The sequence below is a fragment of the Phycodurus eques genome, chromosome 2, assembly GCF_024500275.1.
Source record: "Phycodurus eques isolate BA_2022a chromosome 2, UOR_Pequ_1.1, whole genome shotgun sequence".
NCBI lineage: Eukaryota > Metazoa > Chordata > Actinopteri > Syngnathiformes > Syngnathidae > Phycodurus > Phycodurus eques.
The window spans coordinates 4,410,024-4,422,057 of record NC_084526.1 but is presented as its reverse complement, the minus strand read 5'-3'; the positions used below and the strand labels follow the sequence as shown (position 1 = coordinate 4,422,057).

General features: G+C 41.1%; 2 protein-coding genes across 4 annotated transcripts in view; one reads left to right on the top strand and one right to left on the bottom strand.

Moving 5' to 3' along the window:
* The window catches only part of tp53bp1 (tumor protein p53 binding protein, 1), a 50,082-nt gene extending 43,974 nt beyond the window's left edge, over positions 1-6,108 (top strand). Inside the window, 6 exon segments of the mRNA XM_061664412.1 lie at positions 1,489-1,668; positions 2,334-2,528; positions 2,596-2,690; positions 2,775-2,971; positions 5,556-5,692; positions 5,768-6,108. Coding sequence (XP_061520396.1) covers positions 1,489-1,668; positions 2,334-2,528; positions 2,596-2,690; positions 2,775-2,971; positions 5,556-5,692; positions 5,768-5,973 — 1,010 coding nt within the window. The 3' untranslated portion in view covers positions 5,974-6,108.
* tubgcp4 (tubulin gamma complex component 4) overlaps positions 6,084-12,034 on the bottom strand; it is a 57,502-nt gene continuing 51,551 nt past the window's right edge. For all 3 annotated transcript variants that reach the window (XM_061664445.1, XM_061664426.1, XM_061664435.1), the window contains 5 exons: positions 7,887-8,064; positions 7,177-7,311; positions 6,975-7,091; positions 6,759-6,898; positions 6,084-6,450 (listed from right to left, as the gene is read on the bottom strand). In XM_061664445.1, coding sequence (XP_061520429.1) covers positions 6,444-6,450; positions 6,759-6,898; positions 6,975-7,091; positions 7,177-7,311; positions 7,887-8,064 — 577 coding nt within the window. In that variant the 3' untranslated portion in view covers positions 6,084-6,443. The remainder of the gene's footprint in view (positions 6,451-6,758; positions 6,899-6,974; positions 7,092-7,176; positions 7,312-7,886; positions 8,065-12,034) is intronic.

Genomic DNA, 12,034 nt, shown 5'->3' with positions numbered 1-12,034 from the left:
CAGAGCTGCCAAATGTTACGGAAATCACTGAACGCTGACTCGGCGCTGTGTCCGTCCACCGTGATGAAAATTTCATGAATGAATTCGATGAAATAAACGTTGGAAAAAAAAAAAAAAAAAAAAGGAAAAAAAGCTGGTTGGTGCATGCTGTTAATATGCCACTATTGTCCATGCATAAACTATCCAATTCACTCTATCAGCAATGTTATTAGTTTGTTTGCGAAACAGATTTGATTAATCTGATTTTTTATTATTATTACTTTTTTTTTAAACCAAGGTTGAAAACAAAATTGTTAAAGGCGAATTAATCCATAGACACAGATAGTGGCATGTCAAAATCTCACATACTTTGAATCAGGCTGCAACTGTGTCCGCCAAGGTTGATGCAATAAAAACATTAAAATAACAAATATTGAAGGCATAATTCATTAATGGTGACAATTATAGAGTAATGATTATGTTAAGGAATTGAACAGTATGCAGAATTTAGATTTTTTTTTAAATTGTTATCCTATTACAAAATATACTGTGATAACTGTCCTGCGGTAATGTTGACAAAATTATGAAAATATGGAAATGTAGACATTGTTCTGTAAGTAAACCAAAATGTCAAAGCGAGGAATTGAGAGCTACAATGCTGGCCCCAGATACAGTGCAAGTGAGCAATGCAGTTTATTGTGGGGGTTACGTTCCATCTCACTCGCTCGCACGCTTCTCCCAAATGAGAGGCGAAGCGGGTTTGCTGTTTATTCGTCACTCCCAGTTGAAGTTTACTGTAAAATTGATGCATGGGACAAAATATAATGAAACATTTTATATTTAAGCACTTAACTGTTCAAACAAACCATATCTCGTCTGACGAAAAGTACTTTAGCTTCATGCTAACAGATCACATTCAATAGATGTCATGGGTATTAGAATCCTTAAAAAACTGCTACTTAAATGCACACAGAGTAGCAACACGTACAAAAGAGAGAATACAACAATACTCACAGGCATATATACTTTGCTCTGTGGGAACATTTATTACTGTAGCTCATTTGAGGACCTTGTCCGCCTTTTCTTCGTGCTTTAATTATGCTGCATCTCTTCCAGTAAACCTCAATGCTGACTGGGATGTTACGGCACAACGTGGTACTACACTAAAGGTGTTAACTCTACGTTTGGACTTGCCTGTATAATGTAAAAATCTATTTAAAAGCATTTGATTGGATGCTTAAGTTTAAGTACACATCATTACATTACTTACTGTTTGGTCTGAATAAATATCAATAGCACACCTGTAATGAACAAGCGGCATGTTTTGATTGAGTTTGACTACGTTGAGCAGTGATCATGCTGTAAAATGACAAAAGAATATGAATGTGAATGCTGAGCGATTACCATTGGCACACAATGTTGCACTGCAGTGAGTGGGCTTTGTTTTCTCTTTGCATCAACACAATGTGTTGGGCTTAATCAGAAGCCTCATGTTTTCTTTTTCTGCAGATAATTTGGTGGAGGGCAAAAGGCGCCGCAGAGGAGCCCCTGGGGGCTCGAACACTCCTATCCACAGTTCCTCCAGCAGCCCACGTAACCCAGGCCCATCCACTAAGAAAAGGCTGAGGACACTTGATAACGAGAGTTCGCCAGCCAAAAGAAGCCGCAGGGGTCCTAATGCCAGAGCCGGTACAGCGACTCTCTCACCAAAAGTCTAAATGTCTCAATGGGGGAGTGGGGGGGCATGTCATGATTTTACTTTAACCTTTTTTTTTTTTTTTTTTTTTAAACAATACCTGTGTTTTAATTAGATTAATCATATTTATAATGAACCAATTTTTATCGCAGTTGTGTCAATGGAAATGGTGACTGTTTAAATATGTTCTAATTGGTGTTTTAAAAAAGTTGAGCATTTAATGATGATGTATCAGTTTTTAACTTTGCACAGCTCTGCACTTTTTTTTTAATTAAATGATTTTGAAATGATTGGTATGATGCTTTCTAATCTTGTCAGATTTCATGTCTGTGTTGGACGTGATTGTGTGTTTTGTGCTGAGCGTTAACGACTGAGACGTCAGTCATATCGACCCAAGTCCTTCCTCCCCATGCTGTTTGCGGGCTGTTGCTGAGGCTTATTTGGTAATGAAAAAAGTGACACTTGTGGTGCTGTCCTGGTGGTGGTCCACAGGTAGAGGGAAGATGGGAGTAAAGAATGCAACATCACTGGTGTTTCTCTTAGCAGTTTTTTTACTACAACCACTACAATTGAATGTTTTTTTTTTTAATACACAACTTGGGTGAACCGATTTTCAAATTGATACTATATAACATGGATGCACCGTGTGGTCCTGCAGCTCAGCGGGTCGGTGTGTGCAACACGTCTGGCAGTGGCACAGATCTTGCCGCCCACCCGTGTGATCCACCAGAGACTCACGGCCCGATACCCCAGAACACATCTCTCTTCATGGGCTTCGCCTTCATGCTGACAGCCTCGTCTGAGAGGGACCGACTAAACAATAAACTCACTAGTGAGGATGAGGACGACGATGGTGAGGCAGACTATACTCAGCATCCCAGTTGTTGGGTTGTCATTTATTGTCTCCATTTTCCAAGTAGATTATGTGCAGACTGGCCCATTTAACAAAGCATACACTGAGTCTCAGCTCCAGGCAGGTGGAGGCTTTGTTTTACCAGACTTCAATGAAGAACAGGCAAGTGGACTCATAATACAAACTAGAAAATGGTAATGAATTCAGTTATAATTAATCCTCACCTCATCTTGGTCCTCTCCATAGTGCAAAGCAGCCTACCAGAGTCTTCTTATCGTAGACCAGCACTGCCGTACCAGGAAGTACTTACTGTGCTTGGCCAGTGGTGTGCCATGTGTCTCACATCTGTGGGTGCGAGACTGCTGCAAAGACAACAAACTGCTCAACTATAGGAACTATCTGCTGCCTGCTGGCTTGGGACCAGATGATGCCATTGTGGAATGGTAAAAATTGTGTTATGAATGTTTGTTTTTCTCCATCGATAATAGCAATGTGTCCAGGCCAAGAGGTAATAGAGCACTCCCTAACTATGATGCCAACTCCACCACACTTCAATTGGATGAAGCTTTGATGGTGGTGTGCCTTTTTTCCCCTCCACAGTGTCGTTTATTCCTTCCAAACAACTCAACTTTGGTTTCATGTGTCAACACAATAGTTTGCCAGTAGTGCTATGGAACATCCAGGTGCTCTTTTGCAAATTTTAAACATGTAGCATTTAAAAAAAAAAAAAAAAAAAATTGTACAGTAATGGCTTCCTTTGTGATGTTTTCCAATAGCATCCATACTTATTAATGTTTTATTTATCGTCGATTTGTCAGTACAGATGCTAGGATTCTCTTTCACCTCATGGAGTGTCATTTTTACAGGATTATTCCAGGGAGAGAAATAAGAGTGCTGAATGTTCTCCATTTGTGTGTCTTACAATGGATTGATGATTATCAAGACTTTAAGTGATACTTTTGTGACCTTTTCCAATTTTGACAAGTCTTTTTGTGCAAAGTATTGTTTACATTAGGCAAAACGTTAGTAGCTTTAACCAGCAGCTTTAACCATTCTCATCCCATGATTAGAAATGTTTCTTCCTTGTGCTCTAGCCACTAGTTTACTCTGTAATCAAATACAGTGCAGCTCAGCCTCTGGCTGGCAGATGTAATGGCTAGCAATATGCTTTGGTTATACAGCAAACCCATTTGAAATGGCATTTAAAAATACAGTGGGTACGGAAAGTATTCGGACCCCCTTAAATTTTTCACTCTTGTTATATTGCAGCCATTTGCTAAAATCATTTGTTCACCACATCCCCACCCCCATTAATGTACACACAGCACCCCATATTGACATTTTTTCAATTTAAAAAAAACAACAAAAAACTGAAATATCACACAGCCATAAGTATTCAGACCCTTTGCTGTGACACTCACATTTAACTCTGTTGCTGTCCATTTCTTCTGATCATCCTTGAGATGGTTCTACACCTTCATTGGAGTCCAGCTGTGTTTGATTATACTGATTGGACTTGATTAGGAAAGCCACACACCTGTCTATATAAGACCTTACAGCTCACAGTGCATGTTAGAGCAAATGAGAATCATGAGGTCAAAGGAACTGCCTCAGAGACAGAATTGTGGCAAGGTACAGATCTGGCCAAGGTTACAAAACAATGCCGCAGTTAAGGTTCCTAACAGCACAGTGGCCTCCGTAATCCTTAAATGGAAGATGTTTGGGACGACCAGAACCCTTCCTAGAGCTGGCCGTCCGGCCAAACTGAGCAATCGTGGGAGAAGAGCCTTGGCGAAAGAGGTAAAGAAGAACCCAAAGATCACTGTAGCTGAGCTGCAGAGATGCAATCGGGAGATGGGGGGAAAAGTTCTAGAAAGTCATTCATTGCAGCCCTTCACCAGTCGGGGCTTTATGGCAGAGTGGCCTGACGGACGCCCCTCCTCAGTGCAAGACACATGAAAGACCGCATGGAGTTTGCAAAAAAAAAAAAAACACCTGAAGGACTCCCAAGATGGTAAGAAATAAGATTCTCTGGTCTGATGTGACCAAGATATACCTTTTTGGCATTGATTCTAATTGGGATATGTGGAGAAAACCAAGGCACTGCTCATCACCTGTCCAATACAGTCCCAACAGCGAAGCATGGCGGTGGTAGCATCATGCTCTTGGGGTGTTTTTCAGCTGCAGGGACAGGACGACTGGTTGCAATCGAAGGAAAGATGAATGTGGCCAAATACAGTGATATCCTGGACGAAAACCTTCTCCAGAGTGCTCAGGACCGAAGGTTCACCTTCCAACAAGACAATGACCCTAAGCCTTCAGCTAAAATAACGGAGTGGCTTCAGAACAACTCCATGACTGTTCGTTCTTGAATGGCCTAGCCAGAGCCCTGACTTAAACCCAATTGATCATCTCTGGAGAGACATGAAAATGGCTGCCCACCAACGTTCACCATCCAACCTGACCAAACTGGAAGGATCTGCAAGGAAGAATGCCAGAGGATCCCCAAATCCAGATGTGAATAACCTGTTGCATTATTCCCAAAAAGACTCATGGCTGCATTAGCTCAAAAGGGTGCTTCTACTAAATACTGAGCAAAGGGTCCTAATACAATTGTATTTTCTGTCAATACAGAGTGCTGTGTGTACATTAATGAGGGGGGGGGGGGGGGGGGGGGAAAGAAATGATTTTAGCAAATGGCTGAAATATCAGTGAAAAATTTAAGGGTCTGAATACTTTCCGTACCCACTGTAATGTACTGTGTTTTCAGAGGCTATTTTTAAACAAAAAATCTTTATTGATAATGTCTGTGTGGGTCTACTACTTACTACAACAATAGGAAAATGCAGGTCGCAGGGTGACAATTGAGAACCACAGGCCTAGGGGTTCACGTACTTTTTCGACTGTCTAAAAGACATTTCTTTCAACTGTTTGTTATTGTTTTACTTGTTGCTAAGACTACAAAACCTATTACAAGTAAAAGAAAATGTATATCAATTCTCAAGTAATATTTTTTTCCCCCCCAAGGCATCCCCGCTGTAGTCCCTTCAAGGACCTGCATTTTTTCCTGGTATTTGAGAAGCCAGTGGAGCTTTGGGCCCAGCTCGTCACCATGGGTGGCGCTTCTTCTGTCCGACATTACCATGCTGACAAGGACGGCTCTGGTAAAAGAGACAGACTGCATCATTATTCTGCTTTGAAAACGTGGCCAACATTTAGTTTTCCCCTCTCACTTGTAGACGTTCCTGCAGGCAAGTATGATGTTGTGGTCTCAGACCATTCTTGCCCACCACTTATAGAGAAAAATGTGATGTCACTTGAAGTCCCTCTGGTATCTCCTGAGTGGCTCATCCAGAGTGTCATCTGTGGGGAACGCCTTGGTTTCCAGAGCAAGCCTCAATATCACCACAACTACTCCTCCTTGACATCGTCGTCAACAATATAAATGTGCAACCTGCCTTCAATCCTGTTCACTCTTAAGCGTTTGTTGTGTTGCATGCCTTTACTGTATATAACTTCATTCTGTTTTTATGAAAGAATAAATGGTGATCAGTGTTTCACTTTAATGGTTGGTTTTATTTTTGACATGTTACATGTGAGAAGGTTTCAATATATACAAAAAGGAAGACCTATAGTCTGAATGTTCTATTGCCCAAACTATGAAAAGTTTCCAAAATAAATTGGTTAAGACCTGCCAGCCACCTCTAAAGCAGAAGCTGTCCTAGAGACTGTAGAGGCGGGCATGTGGATAAGGGGAACCAAAGCATCATCAGTCAGAAGCCCATGAAGGGAATATTATGCCATTTGAAATTTTAGTGCATCAATGTTTCACGGATCACTTAAAAAGAAACACCAAGGGCAAAAGCTTGATCGGAGAGTTTAGGGACAGCGAAATGGAAATCCTCTGTGCTCTTCTCAAACACTAAAATGAAAGAAAATGACATTTTAGACAGCAACATTGGCTTCTTATAACAAGGAGGTAACTTGTTTCGAGAGGTGAAAAAAAATTCTGAAAACCATCTTTTTAGATGAGGGAATTTTTACACTACACAGTATTGTATGTCAGACAATGTCCCAATAACATTACTACATTCAGTGACATAATGGCACTTTTTTTGCTGCCAGCCTTCTACAGTTTTAAAATTGCATTGTTTAATAAAACGATATGGCAGTGACTTTGGATGTCATATTTTTAAACTAAGCAGAAATTGGCAAAAGCATGTGATTCACCTGCCCAGGGTGCCTCCAGCCTGGGTGTAGTACTTGTTATAGTCTAGTCGCAGAAGCAACTGAGCGAGATCTGAGTTGATCTGATGATTCCTCACGCTTGACAGGATTTTGAACAGTAGCGACGACTGACGTCTGAAGCCCTTGAAACAAACACAGAATGTGAGGCAAACTTTAATTCTTAACATTTAGGAACAGTAAAAACAATACTCAGCCCACTGTGACAAGAATTTCGAGCTGAGCGGTTCCCCTCTCGTCCAAGGATGCCACACTTTGACTAACCAAAGAACAGAAATTATGACAGAGCTCCAGGATCTCATTCAGGCAGTGGAAGACCTGAGAACGGGAACATTAGGCTTGGAGTAACCTCACAGGTTCGATATCAGTTAAATATTATTCAAAGTGCAGTTCAATTGCATACTGGCTTCAGGAGGATGAAGGACTGGGCGAGCAGGTTGCTGAGGAAATGGTCATGGGCCAGTCTGATGCTCTCAAAATCTCTGGTGGAGTTGATCTGCTGAAGCAGCTGAGAGAACTGCGACTCCAACACGTCCACCTGGAGACATAGCAAAGCAGCTTGTGATAGTCTGAGTGATCCTGAGAGAGTCTGCTTTAAAATGTCTTTTATAAAACATTACACTGGGAATCCCTATGCCATTGTGACTCAACATGAACCATCAAGGAACCTCAAAAACATGCATCCATCCATTTTCCATACCGCTTATCCTCACTAGGGTCGTGAGCGTGCTGGCGCCTATCTCAGCTAACTCTGGGCTACTGGCAGGGTAGACCTTGAACTGGTCGCCAGCCAATCGCAGGGCACACATAGACCAACCATTCACACTCACATTGACACCTAGAGGCAATTTAGTCTTCAATCAACCTACCATGCATGTTTTGGAGATGTGGGAACAAACCGGAGTGCCGGAGAAAACCCACACAGGTATGGGGAGAACATGCAAACTCCACACAAGGGAGGCTGGATTTGAACCTGGGTCGTCAGAACTGTGAGGCATATGTGCTAACCAGTCATGTACCGTGTTGCCCCGCTCAAAAAACAATGTTTAATGTTTGGCAGGGTGAAATGGTTTCCCCATAGTTGATAGGGAAAACAGAAGATGAGGCTGTTACCTGCAAGTAGTACTGCAAGTTATCAATCAGAAAAGCCATGTGGTTACGTAGCCTCCACTTGATAGCGTCTGTCTGGCTGGACTTGAGATGTTTCCTCTGCATCTGCAAAGCCCAGCAGTGCTGCAGCTGTGACTGGACCCGCCGCACACTAAGCAGGTACCTGAACACGACGTTGTATCTAACCACAGAGACAGAGCAGAACACGATGCTCAACAGAAGCCTATTGTATTTACTACAAACCCAAACTCCAAAGAAGTTGGGAGTTGTATCAAATGTAAACAAAAACAGAATGCAATAATTTGGAAATCCTTTGCAAACTATATTCAATTTAATAAACTACATAGACAAGCTATTTAAGGTTCAAACTGATAAACATTATTTTAGTTTTTTGTGTTAGAATTCTCATTGAATTTGATGCCTTAAACATGTTCCAAAAAAGCTGGGACATGGGCAACAAAAGACAGGGAAAGTTGAGGAATGCTCAAAAAAACACTTGTTTGGAACATTCCACAGGTGACCAGGTGACAGTCATGATTTCGTATAAAAGGAACATCCCCGAAAGGCTCAGTTGACCATAAGGAAGAACGGGTAGGGCTTCCCCACTTTGTGGACAAGTGCATGAGCAAACAGTCCAACAGTTTCAGAACAACGTTTCTGAACGTGCAACTGCAAGGTATTTCGGTATTTTATCATCTACGGTCCATACTATCATCAAAACATCGAGAGAATCTGGAGAAATCTCTCCCCATAAGCAGCAAGGCTGATAACCAACAATACCCGTGACCTTCGATCCCACAGACAGCACTGCATTAAAAACCAGCATCATAGTGTAAAGGATATTGCCACGTGGGCTCAGAAAACCTTAGAAAACCATCGTCAGTTAACACAGTTTGTCGCTACATCTACAAATGTTACAAGTCCATAATGCAAAGCGAAAGCCATATGATCAGCAACACCCAGACAGACCGCCGGTTTCTCTGGGTCCGAGCTTAGCTGAGATTGACTGGCGCAAAGTGGAAAAGTGTGCTGTGGTCTGACGAGTCCACATTTCAAATTGTTTTTGGAAATCATGGACGTTGTGTACGTCGTGGGCCAAAGAGGAAAAGGACCATCCGGATTGCTATCAGTGCAAAGTTCAAAAGCCAGCATATCTGAGATGGTATGCGTTAGTGCCCATGGAATGGGTAACCTGCACATCTGTGAAGGCACAATTATTGCTGAAAGGTACATACAGGTTTTGGAGCAACATACGCTGCCATCCAAGCAATGTCTTTTTCAGGGCCATCCCTGCTTATTTCAGCAACACAATGCCAAGCCACATTCTGCACGTGTTACAACAGTGTGGCTTCTTCGTGAAAGATTGCAAGTACCTGTCTCCCAAATGTTTGGCGCATTATGAAGTGCAAAATATGACGAAGACCCTGGACTGTTGAGCGACTGAAGTTGTACATCCAGCAAGAATGGGAAAGAATTCCTCCTACAAAGCTTCAACAATTAATTCCGACGTAAAGCTTAGTGGTGGTCCTGTCGGCCAACCATGAGCCACATCGTGGTGGCAGTGTCAAAACCTATACTGGCCCCGTATATGCATGATACAATGCATTCCGTTTTAGTGATTATTTCGTATTTAGCGTCGTTATACTGTATTATTTAAGTCCCTTTAAGAAATTGTCAGTACAATTGCATTCAGGGTGATGACTGTATTAACCTCACTAAAATCAAGGCAATTACAGAAAATTAATAAAAATGTTTAAAAGAATAAATCAATTACGAAACTATTAACTATTTACTTTGCATTGATATTCCAACAAAGCTTTATCTCGTGTCTTGATGATGTGCACACTCTTCAGTCTTCTGCCATCAGGGAGGAGACTGCGGAGTCTGCGGGCCAGGACCAGCCGACTTAAAGACAGTTTTATTCATCAGGCTGTCAGGAAGCTGAACTCTCTGCCCGCTCTACCTCTGTTGTCCTCCGTCCACCTGAACTCTGAACCCCCACACACATACGCATGCGCACACCTCCCCACATTGCCTTCTAATTTCCAAATGTCTATGTGCCTTGGTCTCAGACTTTGAGTATGTTGCACAATGTATTTATGGTGAGTGCTATTGGCTATATATTCTGAAGTTTGTTTGGGTTTGTTTCGCGGCTCTTGTGACGGTGGGAGGGGACACAACACTAGGGCTGTGCAATTATGGCAAAATAAATAATGACGATCATTTTGATTGATATTGAAATCATGAGTAACAAACAATTATTCATTGAAAAAAATATATTTCTTCAACTACCAAAACTCAACTTTAACTAGAACTTAAAAGAACAACCAGAAAATAAATTAGCAACAAGTACCAATTAACAAGTAAAATAATAATAATATATTAAAATAATAGAAATTGAACAAAAACAAAGAAAAAAAAAAATAAAAATGTGCCAATATTTTAGCCATGATTGTATTGTCTATTATAGTTGTATAAATGGTCTCATTACTCTAGCATTTAGCAAATAGAAATAATTTTGGTGATCTAATTGACCTAAAACAGGAAAGGTTTACTCTGGTTTCATATCAAACAAATAGAAATAATTTTGGTGATCTAATTGACCTAAAACAGGAAAGGTTTACTCTGGTTTCATATCAAAGTTAGGAAAAAAAGTATCTTTTTACACAATCAATGACTGTATCTGCTGTGCCTGCCATGAGTATTGTTATATTACTTCTTATGTGTTACTACGGTCTTTATGTGTGAATATTCGTTATTTGAAGTTAAATCCCTCCTGTGACCAAATGCTAATACTAGCTAGCCCGCCAATTGGATTTTCCATTGACTGTTAGAATTAATCTGGTGATTTCTAAAACGATGTGTGTCTTGTATTTAAATATAACATGAAGGTAATCGTATTTTTTTTTTTTTTTACAGTAAACTCCAACTGAGGGGTTCAATAAAAACATCTTAAAGCACGCTGATGGAGGGGCAGATGAACATTTTACAGGCTGCAAAATACGAGCTGCTGTATGTGCCTGGTGGCGTTAGCGTCTGCTATCGTCTTGAGGCTAACACAAATGCATGCCCGGTCATGTAGTCAGGCGGCGTTGGTCGCAGTTTTTCCTTGGCTCATCACTACACCCCATCTTGGACGTGTTATTAGGATTCCCACATAATTTCTAGGCAGGACACGCCCTGCTCCAATATTACTGGCTCCAGGACACGAGCCGCTGCAATATGTTTGGCTGCTGTATCCCTGTAGAACTGCTTCCAGACGGGAAAATAAGGATGTGACTTAAGTGTGGCAGCGTCAAATACTGTATGTTTCCCATTAAGTCTAACGCACCCTAGTCTTAACCTTTAACCCATCCTAAACCGCCTTAAGGCCCAACCCAAACCCTAAACCTAACCAACTTATTTTTTAAATTTTGTAAAAATGTGATACATGTTTGTAACGGTCATGTCATTACATCTGCGTAGCCTTCCCTTCCCGCAATGCAGGAACCAATCATTTTTGCAGTGAGGCGTGTCTTGCCAAGAAACTATGTGGGAATCCTAAAAACGCGTCTTGGACATCATGTTTCGGTGATAAAAGAATTTCAGACCGACACCGAAAATACAGTTTGGGGCCATTTTCGGTGGCAGAAAACCTTCGGTGACTTAGAAATTTGTACTGGCCCGAGCAGGCCAGTCTTGATACGTAAGTGGTGGCCCGACACAGTGACGTAGTGGCCACCATTAATTTCGGACGCTGCAAAAAAGGAAAGGTAATATAACATAGTGGTAAACATGCCCGTCCCAGCTTTTCTGGAATATGTTGGAGGCATCAAATTCAAAACAAGTGAATACTAAAGAAAATATATAAAAACACTCAAGTTTATCGTTTTTTTGTGCTGTAAGGTCTTCTATAGACAGGTGTGTGGCTTTCCTAATCAAGTCCAATCAAACACAGCTGGACTCCAATGAAGGCGTAGCTCCATCAGAAGAAATGGACAGCACCAGAGTTAAATATATAAGTGTCACAGCAAAGGGTCTGAATACTTATGGCTATGTGATATTTCAGTTTTTTATTTATTTATTTATTTATTTTTTTAATAAATCTGCAAAGATTTCAACAATTAAGTATTGATCCTGTCAATATGGGGTGATGTGTTTACATAGATGAA